Here is a 19313-nt window from a genome sequence, read left to right on the forward strand (position 1 = left end):
TAACATTTCACAGTCTTTTTTTGTAATCACTACAATTTACAGTGTGGGACTATAAAAGAAAAAACTGAATCTCAAAAATTAATTTAAATAAAAAATGTAATCTTTTAATTTCAGCACAGATGCGAATCAGGATGCATCAATTTATGTGGCGTGATTAATGTGACGTGATTGGTTTGATGCATCTCTGGTCTGGTAATAAATGTCATTAATTTTCCAATTGTTTAACATGGCACTTGGACTTTCATCACTAATGGCGCCACACTGACTAACTGAGTAAGCAGTGCAATATCGGCAGAAATTAGAAAGTGCTTTAAGGTGATAACAAAGTTATTTGTAAGGTCAACATATGTGTGGACGTGATAAGGAGAGAGCGCGAGAGGGAAGAAGCCAAAGCCAAAGAATAGAAACAGGAAAAGAAAACAAAAAGCATATTTCCCTGACAATAACAAGGGATGTGTTCAAAGTGTGTTGATCTCACTGTAAATGCTGTCACGTCACAGGAATTCTCAGTGTTGTGTCATCACTCCAAGAGCATCACCTACGCTGATTGGCTATCACCACTCTTTTTCTGTTTACTATTATAAGTCAAAAGTTGATGTACTGATCGCTTTCCTTTTCAATCTGTCATCCTCAAAATTAGACTTTCAGAATAATCAGTCACAATGCAGCATGTCATCACCTTCTCTTTCAGCTCAAGCATTTGACTTTAAATTTCTCACATGCCTTTGTGTTGTTTTATGGGGTCACCACAGAATCTCAAAGCCTTCCCAGCATTCCTTGAGGCCGTGTTGCTCAAATGCCATACTGACATCAAAGTGAGGGAGTGGGCATCAACAAAACGCAGTTTATTATTGCAGGAGGTAGGAAGAGATACCAAAAAGAAATGTGTCTCTCATGCTTTCCGAGATTATCGGCTCCCTACTGATAAGGGTTTTGTAGTAGAAGCCAATCGTGGGTGTCTCTAAGAATAACTAGCGGTGAAACATGTCATCATAAGGCAATGAAATCACAACTACAGCAATTCTGAAGCACTGCATATGCTCACCGACATATGGTCATGATCAGACACTAATACAAACTACTGTAATACTACTCAGACATCCTCATTTGTATTTGTAAAACATACAACGGGGGATGTGACACATCATAGTTCTTGAGAAAGGGTGATATCATAGATGAAGTCAGTATTTTGGACTGATCCAGATGTAAAAGGGAGACATATTTTTACCCCTAAGTTGCCGTCAATGTGACACACTGGGCTATTTTTTGTGTCTAGTCTCCTGTTCTGCAATCTTTCTGGAATTATAATGTCAGTCTAGCCTTGTGTTTTCATTTAATATCTAACAAAATCCAATAATGTGAAATCCAGAGTGGATTTGATCCCTCAGCCATTCCGGGAAGGGGAATCCCTTCATCTGAACTGTGTCACTGGAAACAGAGTTTCACTTTTCACATATGGATGTTACAAACACTGAATGATTAAAGCCTTCTGCTTCATAAGCCATTTCCCTTTCATTTCATTTGAGTTTTACAACGGAATTAAGGAAAATATTTGCCTGTCCCTATCGTGTTGCCATGACACACATATACAGTAGCTTAATTTCCCATCACCTTTGTCCTGTAATTGTTGATATTCTCTCAACACACACAGAGGCTCACTGGGGGCGACGTCTCACTGCGAATTCCTTCCATCCTTCAAGTTTCAGGCCTCATTGAGACTCCAGTGTCCAGCGGAAAAGACATACTGAAAGAAGTGCTTGAGCGCTTACATCATCCAGTAACATTCAAAATATGCTCCGAATGTTCTCCAGGAAAGGGAAAGTAAATCTGTTTAGAGTAAATCAGTCAGAACTTACACGGTTTGATTAAAAAAATTTCCCATTTAATTCATTTTTTCTTTTTTTTTTCTTTTTTTCTATTTAATAAATGCAAATGTATTATATGACAAAATATTTTATTCATACTTTATTTCACAGATGCCTCATGTATTTGAAGAAATATAGTAGCCCCAAAAAAGTTTATTTGGACACAAATGTGCCACAGTTAAAATGTATTTGCATTATATGACAAAAAAAAAAGCAAACAAGGTTTATTTTGTTATAAAATGTGAAACAATAAATATATTGTTCAAAATGATGAGAGAAAGTCTTGAACACATTCTGGTTGTCAAATGTTGTGGAACATGTTAAAGCAGCACTATGTAACTTTTTCTGTGTCCAAAATTTGCAAAATGTATATAATGAGCAAGTACATCATGAATTCATCTTCCAAACCGCGTTTTTGTCTTATTCCGAATCACTACGGGACACTTATAATAAGTACTTATATTTGGACTATTGTAGCCTGGTCGGGTCGTCACTGCTGCGGAGTAACACATACCTGCGTGAATCGCCATAAACATAAACTTAGAGAAGTAGCTCTGGTTGGAATGTTCTTCCGCGGGATGTGTGCAGTTCTGTTTATTAACCGCTAGAGCGTCAAAAATTACATAGTGCTGCTTTAATATTATAAACCAGGGGTCTCCAACTCTGCTCCTGCTGGATTTTAGCTCCAACCCCAATCAAACACACCCGAACCAGCTAATGAAGGTCTTCAGGGTTACTTGATAATTACAGGCAGGTGTGTTGGAGCAGGGTTGGAACTGAAGTCTGCAGGACGGTAGCTCTCCAGGAGCAGAAAAGTAAAATAAAATGCAAATGCAATGAAATTCAGACCTTTTAAGTGTTACTTACATGTCCAAATACTTTATGGGGCCACTGTGTATGCGACTGTGGTTATTAAGTCAATGTCTGCAAACGGGAATTTAAAAAATGCCTGATGGTTCTTCAGTGAAATATAAGCAGGTGAAGGAACTTCTCTCAGTTGTGTATGTTTGTGGGTGTGACTGCTCCACCTGCTGGTACCTCAGCAAATAGTCTATTCTCCGCCCTCTGTTGGGGCTTGGCCTGCAGACAGAAGCATTGTTTGGTTCAGTTGTTGCTATATGTGACATGACTCGACCGGAAAGGCTGCGGAAATACGTTTCCTAATCTTACCTGCGTACCTGATCCATCATCCTGCATGTGCTCAGAGGTCATTCATCCTGCAGGCAAGTTCATTCATGCCTGCGCCTCTTGCTGATGTCATCCCCGGAATGCGCCCATATATGGTCTGTCCTTCAAAGCAGAACAAGGTACATGACAAAGTTAACATTTCTGCTCTGTTTATGAGTATGTGAGTAATGAGCTATTATGTAGCAATAGCATTTACTCACCTCACAAGGGCTACTAAACTCCTCTAAGGTGCTGCTTCCTTTAGGTTATTTTGTCAGAAAAAAATACAAGGTGACTAACACTACAAAAATGTAAGGGACACCCCTGTCTGCAGCAACCTGAGGTTAAGAGCCATGCTGAAGGGGTCAGCTGTGATAAGGGTTAAAGGTTAAGGTTTAAACCTTAATCGTACCTGTGGAATTTAGACCTTTATTTCTGTCAGAACTTAATTTAGAAACATTAATTTTTATATATGGAATAAAGATTTCCTACTTAGATTTGAGCAAATACACCACGTGATTATACAGTAAAAAAATTATTAGTTGTGAATAAATTGGAGTACATTTTACAAGAAAATACTATAACTACTACTATTACAAAATGTAACTTTTAATTCAATGTGACTTGTCGTTTCTTTGTACCGTATTGACCCGAATATAAGACGATGTTTTTTTCTTGGAAATACATCTGAAAAAACGCGGTCGTCTTATATTCAGGGTCTAGACTTTGACATGTCAATAATACACCCACAACACTAGGTGGCGCCAAATACGCATAAAACGAGTGTGCCATGAAATACGTAATGTAATGCGTGTTGTAAAGATCGCGAGTAGAAACAAAAGAAGCAGAAAACCTTACAGCTGCATGAGTCGTGACTGTCACGTTAGCCTGATGGGACCAAACTCCCTTTGTGATTTTAAAACGTAAGTCAGTACCCAGATTTGAAGACTACAGTAAGATTTTACTTCTACTGTTAATAAGATTTTGGTGGGCTACTATTAGATGGATTGCCTAAATGTCCTAATTCAGATGGGCTACCTGTTTTTTTTTTTTTTTTTAATGGTTTATCAAAAAGTGTATTTTTTTTAAATGTGATTGTTGGTACATTTTACCAGTTTTTACCATACTTTCAAAACAAAAATTAAAATAGGAAAAATATGCAATATGAAAATAATTGAAGACAAAATGTGTTTTACTGAGAAAAAACAAGATTTGGTTTTTAAAAAGCCTTTTTCCAAAAGGTACATCTGGAAAAAGGGGGGTCGTCTTATAATCAGGGTCGTCTTATATTCGGGCCAATATGGTAATTGTAAAATTTACTAGCAATTTCTGAGTGAAAATGGTTTGAAAGTAAATCCAATTCTAAATCCAATTCAATTCTAAATTTTGCCCAACCCTAATTTACAATCAGCCAGTCATCACACACAAACCTTCAGGAAGATAATGAATGGCTATATGTTCAACATTAGCCCCTATGTAATGTGAAATGGTTTGTATATTTAAGTTGTTGCATGTATAAGTCCTTAATCTGACTCATCATGGAACAGCACATAAGGACATGTTTATGGTAAAGATTAGTACTTGCCCAAAGACACTTGTTTTAATTTCCACACTACTCCGCTTGGCAGTCTGCTCAGGGGATCCTGAATGAAGTCATGGGCAGACTTGAATATCTTTGTGTTTTCGGTCAAACACCCAACAAACAGTCAAGGCCCTCTCCCCCACAAAACTGTCTGCCCACACACAGACACTTCCTTCAGCCTTTCTTACAGTATGATCAGACAGGTCAGAAAATCAAATTCAGTCATTTATGGGTGCGGCTGCAATTTGGGAGTGGAAAGACTTAACTGTTTGCCTGCATAAGTGGAAACATTTTCACAGAACGTCACAGCTAAGACCATGGTGGTCCATTATGTCATATCGGCCATGTTGAACACCCAAATAAGAGAAACACCCAGAATAGTTCACACCAGTCAAAACATGCGCTGCTTGTATCATTCAGCTAACAGAATGATCCCAGAGTTGATGGAAATAAACAAAAATTGGCCATATTATCTATTTACAAATAGATCTAACTGAATAATAACTTATTAGAATGGCTATTGCAGTAGGCCAGTATTTGTTTCTTTCTATTACAAATAGCTTATCACATCACACTCATTCACATCCTTAAAAGAAAGCATTAGACAGATGGACAAGGATGTTAGACCTTGTCCACTAGATGTCATCCAGAGATAAAATGACAGCCCAGTAGTGGCCCTAAACTCTAAGTGGGTCAGCTTCTATTATGATGTGGCTAGCAAATGTGATTCTCCCAAACTAGATACCATGTGATTTACCAAAATGGAAACTCTTCTTTTACCTCTGGGCTTAATAATATTGCACAAAATGTGACAAAAAAGATATGTGGTAGGCATAATTTTTTAATGTGTGATAATATATTTATAGCAGTATTTACAGAAGTTAAAATATACTGCTTTTAGCTTTACGGTTACTGAAATAGATCATATGTTGCAGCTAACATTCAATGAGGAAAAAAACACTGAGACTTGGATTCTGTAAACAGTTATCTTTAATGGGATGTATCCATGTGTAAAAAATAGCAAATGGCAATCCTCTGATGGTAGAAAATATGTCTGTGGTTTTAATACCAATGAATGAACTGGTGGATCTTGCTCATCCACATTATTTTCTTTTACCCAAATGTACAGCATCTACTTGCATGTCCCAGTGCACATCAATGGTGTTGCACAAAGCAATTGCATCATGTCATATTACGTATGTCATGTATTTGATAAATAATGTCACTTAGAAGTGAAAACGCCAAACACACTAATGAATCAAAATAAATCCTTTCAGAAATATATAACTATTAAGGGTGTTCAAGGAAGACATGGTTTGTTAAACCCTGATAGCTATTGCAAGATAAGGCCTACCATTGCATAAGCTTGGCCTATGCAAGGAAAGTGAAGGACTTGTCCAAATGATACACTGAAATTATATCAGAAAGTGACAACTGTGATATGTCAAATGTCAGAAAAACAGCAGAAAGAAAGCAAAACTGTTTTGGGTCTTTTTGAGTAGTTAACACATTGTTTAAATAAAATGAGCAGAAACAACATTGTTTCAATCTTAGTCTTATAACTGAGAAACTACATCTTTTGACTAGACATTTTGACGTTTTATATCCCACTTAAATTAAAGACGCTGCCAACTAGAACAGATTTCAAATGTAAACAGACCACATGTATCCACTGCTGTTTCATGCTCTTCTTCCCCCTGAAGGAGGCATGCTTGATGGCTTGTGGTAGCAGTCTGAAGGGGTTGAATTTGGGCTTGCATTCATCCCAGTGGGGATGTAATACATGCTCTCTAGATAACTTTGATCCAGCGATAAATGACCTTTTGGTTCATTTTTTGGCATCTGGCTTGAAGGACTTCCATACCTTAAGGAAGTCTGGTGAAGTGTGGTGGGGACAGGAGGTGGCTCCGGATGGCGAACTTGCTGGGCACTACCTGAGATTGCTGGGTAAGATGGCACTGCATAAGGCAGGTACTGTGGTGCATACAACCCAGGACTATGCAAAGAGGAGTAGGGTGGTGCTGCTGGTGGATACAGCCCCGAATGGGACATTGCCTGCTGTGGTATGAGAACTTCCACATACTGGCCCAATTCAGGGTCAAACAGCATTTTTCTGAGTGGCTGCATTGGTACCTCAATGTAGAAGTATTTACCAGTCTCAGGATCAAGAAGGACACGACGAGAACCTTGGCCACAGTTGAGCCCACTCACATTCTCTGGATACAATACACCAGCTCCACCTGGACCTTCATTTGCATAATCATTGCCAAAAGATGGTGGCAAATCTTGGGGATTAAACAACTGAGGCCTGGGATCCACAGTAGACATGTTAGCTGAATGAGAATACTCATGATAGGGAGCAGGACCTGCTGCTTGAGGTGAAGGATGATTAGCTGGGCGTCTATCTGCATGCAACCCAGAAGTTGGTGGTTGGTCATCACCATAGGATTGTGAGTTTGAAACGGGACAAGCTCGTGGGTTGTGTAGAGGCTGAACCAAAGCTGAGGCATTGGAGACTGGCAGACCATCTGGTCTGCACTGATGAGGACGAACTTGAGCTTGCGGAGGAGCTCCGGGACAGGTAAGGACTTGGCCTGGAGACCTAGAAGCTGCTGGTACCTGTTCCTGTGGACTGTGGTGGGGGTGTCCTTGATGTAAATAAGAACTTGGTGTACAGGTGCAAGAAGATTGCTTTGTGGTTGGATGATACCGGCATGACCTATGGGGGGGTAAGTCGTATGATAGCCGTAGTGGGCTGAAACTCTCTCGCTCATCATAGCTGGGAGGATCATCTGAAGCATAGAAAAGATAATCATCTGTGTGAAAACGATTATTAGATGATGCTCTCGTCACAGATCCTGTGTGGCCAAGGGCTTGTGGTCCTGATGGGTTAGAAGCAAAGGAACTATCTAGCATTGACTGGTCTTGACTGAATGATGGGGTTTGCTGCTGGCAAGTGCTTGTTGTTTGCAAGAAAGCAGAAGATTGCTGTTGATCCAGACTGGCCAATGTCTTTGTGGTGGATTTTTGCACAACACTTGGAGTTGTTGTGACTGGGATGGATGGTTGTTTGTAGCTTGATACAGCTGATACAGCCAGTCTTTTTGTATCTCTTGATGAAGTCTTGTTTGGTTGATCCTTGTGTATTACTGTTAATGGTGTTTCATTTTTCTTTGATTCACTATTTAACATGGTTTGCTGTTTAATAACAGATGATGCTTGAGTATCTGCTTTTGATGGGTCACTTGACACTGACGTAATTTCTGCAAATGACTGTTTATAGCTGGGTTTTGGTGGTACAAACGGCTTTAGTCTATCAGTGGATATTGACCTCACTTGTATGGGTAACTCAATCTCTTTTGATGCATTCACTGGTGTGGCATTATTTTTTGTACTACTTGAAAAAGACCTCACCTCTGGCTTGCCAGATGTTGCTAAATAAGTTGGAATTTGTGTCATAGTTGTGGTGGCAGTTATTTTCTTTTTTTCTTGTTCCTTTGTTGAAGATTCTTCTGTCAGTGTTCCCTTGGGACTCTCACTTGGTTGCGATGTTCTTGATGAATCGTTCACAAGAGCTGTTGGATTGCAAGGCAATGATGTATTTTCTGCCTTTACTTGTCCTTCACTTGAAATGCTTTCTGATAAACAGGCCTGTACAGGTACCTCAAGCCTGTTGACATGTTTAGCTGTAGCACTTGCACCTTCAGTGAGAACATCACACACTCCAATATCAGCCTGCATCCCTTTTTCTTTCAGTAGCATGGATACAGAGTGGCTGCTGCTTGCAGCTTTCGTTTGAGTAGAGTCAAGGACTGTTGGGGCAACGGTCTTTGTCTTGGATGTGCAATCCGGAAGAACCACCAATGCAGAAACTTCTCGCTCCTTACTCGGGGGTCTAGGGAGCATCTTAGAACTCTGATCACAGTGAATGTAAGATCTCTTAGTGATACTTTCTGATTCAGGTAATCCATCTGTGGTTGTAGAGTTAGAATATAGCAATTTATGTTGTGACTCCGTCTTTGGTGAAGAGACTTTGGATGTTATTTCAGTGATGTCAGCATCTCTTCTTGTCTCTGCGCACACCCATGGTTGTGATATTTTTGATATGTCAACAGGTTGTTTTTCACCATGACAGTGGATTGCTTTGCTGCCTGATGTTTGTTTGTCCTTCCAACTGATGGCTTTACATTCAATTTGCAAGGCTGGAGGAGTTTGTGGCGGCTTCTCTCTTTTCTCTTGAATGACCATGTCTTCTGCAGTAGAGGTTGAATTTGATGCTTTGAAAGACAGGTTGTATGTGTTTTTTACCAACTTCCTCACATCCCTAACTCTATGTAAAACAGATTTTTTGTTGCTGTCATCATTGTCTTTTGTCTCTGTGACTTTGGTAGATCTGGTGCTTATATCTGTAGCTTTCTCCATTGTCTGAGATTCAGACATTTCTCTGGACTGTTCCAAGTCAGGGGACAGAGACACTTTCAGAGAAGATGTCTTTTTTCCTTTGATAGAAGAAGGTTTCAAAGTTATTTCTGGGGTTTTTGACATAAATACACTCTTTCCAGCCAGCTGTTCCTGGTTTTCTGGTGTCATCTGGCGCTTTTTTATGTCTCGGCTTGTCATTCTGCTTGGCATGCTAATTACTGGTGTAGCAACAGCAGGACTTGTATTCCTGATACTGGGATTTGCTGAGTCACTATTGTACTTCTCTTCAAGGTTGCTACCTCCACCCTCTTTCCCATCACTCTTGCAGTTTTGCATGTTGTCATCAACTTGTGGAGGGGCCAACATAGGCTTTGCTTCCTCCCTTGTAATGTTGCCAGCTACCTGAGCTTCCCCAGTGTTAAAGAATGCAGGTCTTAAGAATGGCTTTGGAGGAACTTTTGGAGCACACTTCTTCAGCTGACGATGTGAAATTCTCTCCTCTCCGACAGCAAAATCTTCAGATGAAAGAGTACATTGAGAATGCAGGCTAGAGCTTAAATTATGTTTCTCCATGGTACTTGGTACACCATCAAAAGAGCTGGGGCTGACATCAAGATGTTTGTTTTTATCTGCAGATCGACCTGGATCTGTACTTTTTGGTGTCTCTTTCTGCACATCCTGCATTTTCTTTGACAACACACTCTTGATAATGCAAGACGCCATTTGTGTCTTAGGGGAGCCATCATCTAAAGACACAGACTTCTGCAGTGTCTTTTTCCTGTCATTTTGTGGTGAATCTGGCACCTCATTGGAAACTTCCTTTTGCACAAATGCTGGTGTGCTATGTTGACGAACAAGTGTGTCTTTTGAGCATCTATGTGTGGAGGGTGAATTCAAAATATTTTCAGTGTTTCCTTTATATTTTGATTCATCTGTGTTCCGCCTTAACAGCTGGATCTGCCTTTTAGGTACTGTCCTCTTTCCTCTACTGGACTCTTCCTTGCTCTCTAATGCAACGTCCACACACTCAAAACTCCCTATTTCGAAGTGTTTGTTTGGGTCCAGGCCATCACGGGGAAGAAAAGATGAGCCATCGTTTTCAGGTAACGCTGAGCCATGTAAGTCTGCATATGTCATCCATGCAACAGCACCAGGGCTGTCTACGGTCGATGGCTGTGAAACATTTGTAGATGACCTGTGGCTTGAATTGTACACATCCAAATAATCCACCTGAGGGCTAGATAGGCTTCTGAAGGCCAGATCTGTAAACCACTTTACTTCATTGTCTGCTTCATCAAATTCACTTCCCATGCTGGAGGTCTCACCAGTACAATCAGGAGGAAGAAAGCCTGCACTGCTGTATTTACCCTGGGCAGCTGACTGGAGCCTCCTGGCGCCAACCTTGTTCTCTTGTTGTGAGTCCTGAGCTCTGAGCTGACTCTGTTGCTGCAGAGTTGTTGGGTGCGACTCAAAATAACAGCGAGCTGGAATTCCTGACTTTGGGTCTTGACTTGAGAGAGCTGGGCTGTGGCCTGCAGGCCCTTTTCTATTCCTGGCCCTGAATGACAGCTCAACCTGTTCCCCTCTGTAACTACTCTCTCCCATAGTCTCCTCCCCCTCTCCCTCCTTCTTTCCACTCTCTTTCTTTTCCCTGCATGGCTGCCTGTCAAATTCACCACCATTGTCCCTACTGATAACCCCTGGGCTATCTCTTAATGCTACAGGCACTTGACTAAGCCTCTTGTTACTGTTTGGGGAATCATTTTTCAACATTTCCATTCCCATGCTGCTATCAAAAACCTCAGCATGGCATTGTTTCTTCTCTAAAGATGCCATTGGCTTCGGCACAGATGCAGCCCATGGACTCGTGGAAGTTGGTGTTCCACAGACAGTTAAATCAGTTGTGTAATCAGTGACAATTTCTTGATTTTTCTCAATTTTTACTGTGGGCGATCCAGAATCTGAGGTTTTAGAGGTTGAAGCTTGCAAGATCTGCATTTGGCTAAGAACTGGTGGTCCACTGCCTTTGCATTCGTCCGGGACAGATGCAATGCTTTTGGGAGTCTTTGTGTCAGCAAGGTCATCAAAACAATTAAAACAGTCTATTGGGTTAGAGAAAGGATGATTAATTCCATCACAGATTATGGATAAAGTCTGATTTTCTGCCTTTTCAAGAGTGATGGAAGGCTCAGGTTGGAGATCAGGGGATTGTGCTGTGTGTTTGGTATGGTCTGATGCAGCTGATGAGGGCCTTGATCTACTTTCTGGTGTTGACAAAAAGTTCCTTGAGCTAGGTGAGACAGAGGTGTCATTTCCAAAAAGATAGTTGGAAGTTTCAGAGGAGTTGCCACAGACATTTGTCTCTACTGCAGGTGATTGTGCTAAATCTTCGGTTGGTGTAACACTATATGTGATGCCAGGGTATTTTGTATTTTGTGGCAGAACACTATATGATATTGTTTTGATTTCAGGTGAGCAGGTGACTGATCTCAATTCCAGTGTAGGGGCTGGGCAATTGGGCTCTGGTGTAAGGTAATTTTCTCTGCTGTTTGGAGTGGAGGTAATGCTCCTTAACACAGGTGTGGAATCTCTACTGCATGTTGGTGTTGCTGTGTAATCAGTTCCTGTGATGGCAGGGGAGGATGGTTGGTCATCAGGTTTTACTGAAAAAAACATTCTCTTATTTATAGGTGATGGGCTGATGGTATAACCCATCAGTGAGTGAATTATTTCAGGTTCTGGTGAGTGAGCTGGAATGGAGTGATCAGGAGAGGAGCAGATATCACTGTAATCAATCCTTGTGACTACAGGGAAGGATGGTGAGTCTTCAGGCTCAGTTGAAGAAGCTATTTTCTCATATGTAGGTGATGGGCTGATGATGTAACCCACAGGGGATTGAATCATTACTTTTTCTGGTGAGTAAGCAGGTGCTGAGTGATCAGGAGAAGAGCAGGTTTCATTGATCTCAGGTGATACAGGGGAGGATGGTGAGTCTTCAGGTTCAATTGAAGAAACAATTTTCTCATATGTAGGTGATGGGCTGATGATGTAACCCACAGGGGAGTGAATTAGTACTGGTTCTGGTGAGTGAGCAGGTGCTGGGTGCTCAGGAGAAGAGCAGGTTTTATTGATCTCAGGTGATACAGGGGAGGATGGTGAGTCTTCAGGTTCAATTGAAGAAACAATTTTCTCATATGTAGGTGATGGGCTGATGATGTAACCCGCAGGGGAGTGAATTAGTACTGGTTCTGGTGAGTGAGCAGGTGCTGAGTGCTCAGGGGAAGAGCAGATTTCTTTGATCTCAGGTAATACAGGGGAGGATGGTGAGTCTTCAGGTTCAATTGAAGAAACAATTTTCTCACATGTAGGTGATGGGCTGATGGTGTAACCCATAGGGGAGTGAATCAATACTGGTTCTGGTGAGTAAGCAGGTGCTGAGTGCTCAGGAGAAGAGCAGGTTTCATTGATCTCAGGTGATTTCAGTCTTTCTCTACCATCTATGGATGAATATACCATTCCTCTTGTTTCAGTAGAAATGGCAGACACAGTTAGATAATCTATTTTCACATTATCACTGGTATGAAGTGTAGATACAGATAAAGAAGCACCATAAGTGTCCTCCAAGTTTGGAGACTCTGATGCATTCCTAACTTGAGTTGGACACAAATTCAGCAGCTCAGGTGAAGATCTACCTGTGCATGCAAGTGTGGAGGTAGTTTCCCTGCTTACAGGTGAGGTGGAGGTTAATCTGGGCTGTGGCATGACACTGGGTATGGGTAGAAAAGAAATATCTCTGTTTGAAGGTGAAGTAGACATTTCCTGCATAGGGCTGCAATCTGTTGGAGAAGGGTTTGACAGTTCTGATGCAGAGCCACTGTTCACCGTCCCTTGAGCAAAGAGAATGTTTTGCTCTTGTGGACTTCGATAGTTCATACTCTCTTTGTTCTCAGAAGACATCACATTATTTTTTTCAAGTGGATATCCTGCCAAGGATTCACAGTCTGATTCAAATATTTGTTTATCTAAAAATGGGCTTGTACTTGTATGTTGAGGTGTTTTCATAATTCCTTCTTGCTCAAAAACAGCAGGTTCTTTCTCTTCTGAAGAGCAGGATAAAGTATTAGAAGGTCCATTTGCTGGATTAATCAGGGTAGTAGCTGTTGTTGAATTCACATACTGTGGTTCAGATGCGTTCGTGATTCCCATTTCATTCACTGGGGCATTGTTCACTGACACTTGTGGTTCTTCCCAGTTATCTGTATGTGAAAGGTCATTACCATTGACTTTTGATGCAGGTGGTGTGCAGTCTAGTGGTTTAAGTCCATTATTGGAATCAGACAAGATGGTTGATTCAGCTGGGGGTGAACGTGATTCCCTGGTCTCAGATGTGGAAAATTTTTTGATATTTTCTGGAGAAGGTGTGTTGTAAGTGACTTCAGTGTTGTCGCTTAAATCAGATCCATTGGCAGTGTGATAGGATCCTGAAGAGTCATTGGTATCATCTGCTGGAAAAGACTGGTCCACTTCCCTCCTGATAAATGCGGCAGAGGCTGGGCTACTGGAAAGTGACGGAGACTTGCAGTCATCCCCAAAAATGTCACACAGGCAGGTTGTTTCAGATATGGCATTACGATGGCTGGGGATTGAAGTGATGTCAAAGATCTCCACACGATTTGGCCCTTCACGATTCTGCAGGTTGAACGTGTGTGGAGCACTGCGAAGAAAGCGTTCCATTTCTTCACTTCAGATACCACAGACATTGGGTTGTGTCACTTGAGCCTTTTATAAATGCCTAAACTCAAAAGAAACAATCATGAAAACTTAAGAATGTAAGAATTAAATAATTCTCATGACAAATCTTAAGAAGTCTATAGAAAATGTTTTCATGTAGATGTATATAAAGATTCTAAAAGTTACAGTCTATTAGAAATTATAGTTACTTTAAACAATTGTGTCTCTTCCAAACAAAATACAGTGTGCTTATACTAAACTGTACTTAATAATAGTAAACAGTATTACTTATAAGATTAGAGGATTACTCTTATGACCATTGACAGACATAACTCAATGCAAACTTACTGATGCAAAAATATATACAGTAACTTTGCCGGTGTAAAACATGTTATAACATACATGCAGATATCAAAGTTCACATAAAAGTCATCAGATATGATACTTGCCTTTTTCTGCTGTTTTCCATATGGCCAGTTTGAATGAAACAGCCCCTTCAGAGAGCATTCACAGGGGACAGTTATGCAGTGTACCATGAGCTGTGAATGAGGCTCCAACTGGGGTTACAGGTTTCCGAGTGCCAAACTGACCATTCATCGCCACTCACTGCACAGATATGTCCAGCCCCTCAAGCTAAGTCCAAAAAAAATGCTACGACTCCTGTACCGTTGGGCCTGTCTGACCTCACAGAGCCCAGCTATTTCAAACATTAATTGACATCACTTTTTAAAAAAAGAGACACAAGCATGCACAAAAAAAGTAAAAGATTAACCTGACCTGAAGCTTTTTTAATCATGCTTGGACATAGGTGCATTTCTCCGCCAAGCTTAAAAGGGTGTTACAGCTAGGAGCAGGTGCTGTGATAGGATAGACGGAGTCTGAATGGAATCTGACATACTAGGCCAAGACAGTCATAGGGGCTCACTAATTTTAGACCTCTTCTATAAGGGGAAACTTTGCTTTGAGAGGCTGCCTAGAGACGACAGAGGACACAAAATGACAGTTTTACAAAGTACACACCAATTGTACTTTAGTGTTAGATTGAAACATCCAGCTCTTGAAAACTCTTCCTTACACCTAAAGAGTCTGTAAATGAGGACTACAGCATAAGTAATTCATCCTGAAGAGCTGCAATGTTTTTTTTAAACTTAAGTTTGGGAAAGTGATTCTTTGCTTTGAGCCTGAAAATGCTGCCAATTTAAAATTATATATTTCAATTTAAATTTAGTAAAAAAAAAAACTGCATAAAAACATAAGTGATTTAACCTATTGACCACTTGAACTTGTGACATTAGCTATCTTCTTTCCATATTTTACTGCCCTTTGTTCAGTGCATCAAAGTATATTTGTTTCATGTGGTTACAGACTAGTTCATCGTCTTATAGGGAAAGAATGCCAAGCACTTCTGCGATGCGGGTATTTAGTGTTCACACCACACTACTGACAGAAATCCAAAAGCACAGCAGCTTGACAATACCAAGAATAGGTCTTTGATCAGGCAATGGACAGTCAAAACAGAATTTTGAATGACTATGAAATAAAGCTAGAGAAATGCATTCTCATGGAGCCACCTGCCATTTAATCCCTTTGACTGAAAGGTGGTGTGCTTTTACAGAACACAAACAGGATTAATTGCACATAAGCCAACAAAAAAAAAAAACACCTTTGCGTGTTATGTGTCTCCAGCACACTGTTATCTAGCACACTGTACATAAATATGCTTGCAGAAATCCCCCTGCAGACATATGACACATTTCTATCTTGAGCTCAGTGTATTTAGATATTCTATTTTTTGACAAATATGCAGTGGGTAGAAACTGCCCCACAAATAAAACCGGCTTAGGAGGTCACTTGACAATTTGTATACAAAACACCACGTAACCTTTTAGATATGCCACTGATTCCATAATATATGTAGTGCAGGAAATTCTGATTTTGTCCTTGTTTGGAGATAAAAGTCTAATATAATTGCATAGTAAAAGTGCATTTCAATGCATTGATTCTAATACTGCACTGCAACTATTCCCTTGGAAATTTCCTGGATAACATCATGACTCAATCTAACAAAGCAGATTAGCTCATACATGTCCAACTGCACAGCAGTTTTATATGAGGTTAAAGGTACAAAAAAAGACGATCAGTCCTTGTCTTCCCATAAATTCTTCCCAAAGTCATCTGTGGGTGCATATAATCTCAATTATTTCAATTTCTATCTTTTGATGTCAGAGTATAATCAACCCTGTTAATAAATAATATGGCCTAATCGTGCTATTGAAATTTTTTATTATTTCTTAGAAACAGATCTTCCACTTTAATGCATTCGAAAAGTCAAATGTACATCTCCATTTTTGTTTTAAGTTCAGAAGGAGATCCTCTTCAACAGCTAATGTAGTTCAATTTCACAAGCTGAAAGAAAAAAAAACAATATCCTTTATGATCTCTTAAAGGGGTCATATGACATTGCTAAAAATAACATTATTTTGTGTTGTAGACTGCATTGCAGGCTACTTTCCCAGGTTCAGGAAAGAGTCCTCCATAAAATGCGCTGCACATACTTGAATATTTGGGTTGAACTGTTTTGGAACAGTGTTGTAAATACAACTTAACCACTGATTTGTAGTTGTGTCCTCTTTTGGAAGACCCAACAAAGTAGTTTCACTTTCACAACGAAACACACACACTGTAAAAAGTAATCACTGAATCTACTTAAGAAAAGCGAGTAACGTGTTTAAACGAGGCGTTTTAGGAGGGCGTGGACGAGTCTTAACTTTTATAAAGAATATCTCTTTGGGTTTGAGACTTTAGTCTTTGCAACTTTAGGGATCTTATCTATGCACTAACAGCTTGTAACACTCTAAAGAGAAAAGAAAACTTGAAATTGCATCATATGACCCCTTTAAAATCTAATTATCACCAATCTGCACTGTACAATATCAAATGCATGTACGGTATGTTACAGTCATACAGAACAGAAATGAATCTTTCTGAACGGTCTTTAGGAGTTCAGTAAAACTTGATGAGCTGGCTGTGAATGTAACTCACGTGAGGGTTTTAGTCTTTGTGCTCGAGAGAAATAGCATGGCGGTAACATGCCAGCAGCATCTCCAGGGGTCAGGAGTACGCCATTCTCCGACCTAAAAAACTGAATCCCATCTGAACATCAACCAGAGGGATCATTAGCACTTCAGCACTAACATTGCTACTTACTCAACTTTAAATTGCTTTTTATGATTTCTTGATACCTGAAATAGCTTTTGCAACATCAATGTACACAGCCAGATCGCAACTCTGTCTCATACCCAAAAACAGAAAAGAGGCCATTTGCATCACTAAATAATCAATTTATATATTAAAATTACATTTAAAAATCATATTTGCATATTCTGTACACATAGTCTTGGTCTGGACTGCTTTCTGCTATCCTAATTGTGCCAATTAAATAAATAAATAAATATTTATAACTCTCATGAAATAAAGACCTCTAGAAATGAATTTAATCTGCATGCTACTCACCACTGATGACTCTGCCATCTCCAGGAAGCCCGGGTGCCAGGTGTATGTGAGTTCTGTTCATTCTGCTGATGCCCTGACTGCGTATAGAGGGCCAGTGTTTCATATATGAGCCATGAACAGCTTCTCTTGGATAGTCTGGATCATCAAGTGTTACTGCTCTCAACTCCAGATCTGTAACCTTGAAGAGACACATTGTGTAACAACATCTATCAACTTATGCAGACTTGTCAAGCAATTGCTCCAGTGACCATCTCCAATTTTTTTTAAACCTATTTCTAAAATTAAGATTGTAGACTTTGCATGACCTCTGAACCAAACTGACCTGCACTGAGTGACCCTGATTGGCTCGTATCTGAAGGTGACCATCCTCAGGGTGGTGGCAAAGCTTGAATCGCTGTTTGTCGTTGGTGGCCACCACTCGCTCCACATCCTCCAATGAAAACGAGTGGAACTGCTTATGAGCAAGTAGTTCCTCCACAAATACAAAGCCATCTGTGGACAAGGTCACATAATTACAGACGGACAACAGGGATGTTAAAAAACTAAATCCAAGGAATTATAACTTCTGAATGAATCATTTGTTTTCTTGTCAAACAACAACAGTAATCATCATATGCTCACACAAAATACCTACATAAAATACCTACATAACAATTTTGTAAGCAGACAGGGTGGGTGTTCTCATGTGGGTGTACAATCATCATCATCATCAATCCTACACTAGTTTATGGATATCATCTCTCACCCGAGTTCATCTGCAGACCCATCTTATTGGCACCGTGGCGTAATGCATAAGACAGTGATTTAGACAGACGCACATCTCTGCTCTGAAAGACGCAAAATAGAAATATAACATAACTCATATCTGTGCACAGATTAAAATATAAAACAAAACAAACAAAAAAAAGAAATAAAAACTTACACTTGTTAAATAAGAACTTATATTAAATAATTGTGGTAAAATTGTGATTACCATAGTAAATGTTTGTGTAAAAGTAATAAATTCACCTCTTCATTTCGGTTTCCTCGCCCTCCTCTTCCTCGAGGTTGACAGTCCATTTGCGACACACTTGTGATTGTATCATTCACCAACACAGCTATCAGATATATGCAGTTACATTTGATTCGTGTAATTCTTGAAATAAAAACTTACACTTGTTAAATAAGAACTTATATTAAATAATTATGGTAAAATTGTGATTACCATAGTAAATGTTTGTGTAAAAGTAATAAATTCACCTCTTCATTTCGGTTTCCTCGCCCTCCTCTTCCTCGAGGTTGACAGTCCATTTGCGACACACTTGTGATTGTATCATTCACCAACACAGCTATCAGATATATGCAGTTACATTTGATTCGTGTAATTCTTTACATCTACATCTTTAAACAACTAACAACCATTTAACTTGGGTTATTCATCTATACGAATACTGTACATTTAAACTCCTTTCCAAATGCTTTCGTTGCTGAAATTCCCTGTCAACCGGAACAGAGAAAACGGTGAGAGAGGCATTAGCATCCAGCGGCCAGTAGGGCGCAGTAAAGAGTTCATTTTTTATGTTCTAAAATATTTTACACCATCTACTGGTGGTAAATGCACTGATTTATGAGTTTTAGATGAGGTGTAAACTAGCGATAAATAATTTATAAAACATATCAATAAATTAAAATAAAATCTTTATTTTTTTATCTTTCGTTACCGCCCAACAACTTAGAAATAAAAGTTTTGTTTTGTAATCAATAATTGTTAAGAACGACAAGCAAATTATTATTATTAAAACCAAAATATGCCCCACCCCCACACAGAGGGGCATCAGTCCATCTTTGTGCGGGGCATTACTGCGTCTTTCAGTCGTCCATCTTTGTGCGGGGCGTCTTGCGGACTGTCACTGTGCCGTGTGGAGCGACAAAAACACTGCGAGCTTACGATCTAAAAACAAAGACCTGTCCTGATCTTACTACGTTGCTTTCTTTTCCGAGAGCTCGACAACATGTACTTTAACCGCGGTGTCCCCGTCATCTCCTGCTGCGTT

At 39.9% G+C, this 19313-nt stretch overlaps 3 protein-coding genes across 7 annotated transcripts in view; 1 reads left to right on the top strand and 2 right to left on the bottom strand.

Annotated features, from left to right (window-relative positions):
• Window positions 1-5591: 5591 nt before the first annotated feature.
• Window positions 5592-13874, bottom strand: LOC107731728 (uncharacterized). The gene is made up of 2 exons (XM_016542890.1): window positions 12297-13874; window positions 5592-11939 (listed from the first exon to the last, which is right to left on the bottom strand). The coding sequence occupies exons 1-2, from the start codon at window positions 13768-13770 to the stop codon at window positions 6295-6297; spliced, it is 7119 nt and encodes a 2372-aa protein (XP_016398376.1). The 5' UTR covers window positions 13771-13874; the 3' UTR covers window positions 5592-6294.
• A 1848-nt stretch (window positions 13875-15722) lies between these two features.
• LOC107731727 (tRNA 2'-phosphotransferase 1-like) lies at window positions 15723-18797 on the bottom strand. 5 transcript variants are annotated; one of them, XM_016542889.1, is made up of 7 exons: window positions 18289-18410; window positions 18026-18107; window positions 17603-17772; window positions 17281-17458; window positions 17010-17066; window positions 16810-16920; window positions 15723-16173 (listed from the first exon to the last, which is right to left on the bottom strand). In XM_016542889.1, exons 1-7 carry the CDS (start codon window positions 18337-18339, stop codon window positions 16151-16153), a joined length of 672 nt encoding a protein of 223 aa, XP_016398375.1. In that variant the 5' UTR covers window positions 18340-18410; the 3' UTR covers window positions 15723-16150. The 5 variants fall into 5 exon arrangements, with proteins under 5 accessions (XP_016398375.1, XP_016398374.1, XP_016398373.1 ...); XM_016542888.1 differs by lacking the exon at window positions 15723-16173 and adding an exon at window positions 16247-16312; XM_016542887.1 differs by lacking the exons at window positions 15723-16173; window positions 18289-18410 and adding exons at window positions 18520-18608; window positions 18717-18797 and having other exon boundaries at window positions 16637-16920.
• A 474-nt stretch (window positions 18798-19271) lies between these two features.
• LOC107731709 (cathepsin F-like) overlaps window positions 19272-19313 on the top strand; it is a 7767-nt gene continuing 7725 nt past the window's right edge. Inside the window, exon 1 of the mRNA XM_016542855.1 lies at window positions 19272-19310. Coding sequence (XP_016398341.1) covers window positions 19272-19310 — 39 coding nt within the window. The remainder of the gene's footprint in view (window positions 19311-19313) is intronic.

Source organism: Sinocyclocheilus rhinocerous, unplaced genomic scaffold (assembly GCF_001515625.1).
Source record: "Sinocyclocheilus rhinocerous isolate Xijiao unplaced genomic scaffold, SAMN03320098_v1.1 scaffold3446, whole genome shotgun sequence".
Classification (NCBI taxonomy): domain Eukaryota; kingdom Metazoa; phylum Chordata; class Actinopteri; order Cypriniformes; family Cyprinidae; genus Sinocyclocheilus; species Sinocyclocheilus rhinocerous.

Excerpts from the sequence above, each read along its gene's own strand:
- LOC107731728 (XM_016542890.1), bottom strand. The coding sequence starts at position 13,770 with ATGGAACGCTTTCTTCGCAGTGCTCCACACACGTTCAACCTGCAGAAT. Across the intron at positions 11,940-12,296 it reads CCCTGAGCACTCAGCACCTG|TGATTCAATCCCCTGTGGGT; the intron begins CTCACTCACCAG and ends CAGAAAAAGTAA.
- LOC107731727 (XM_016542887.1), bottom strand. The coding sequence starts at position 18,570 with ATGGACTGTCAACCTCGAGGAAGAGGAGGGCGAGGAAACCGAAATGAA. Across the intron at positions 17,773-18,025 it reads GGGTCTGCAGATGAACTCGG|ATGGCTTTGTATTTGTGGAG; the intron begins GTGAGAGATGAT and ends CCTTGTCCACAG. Across the intron at positions 17,067-17,280 it reads AGATGGCAGAGTCATCAGTG|GTATGAGACAGAGTTGCGAT; the intron begins GTGAGTAGCATG and ends TTCTGTTTTTGG.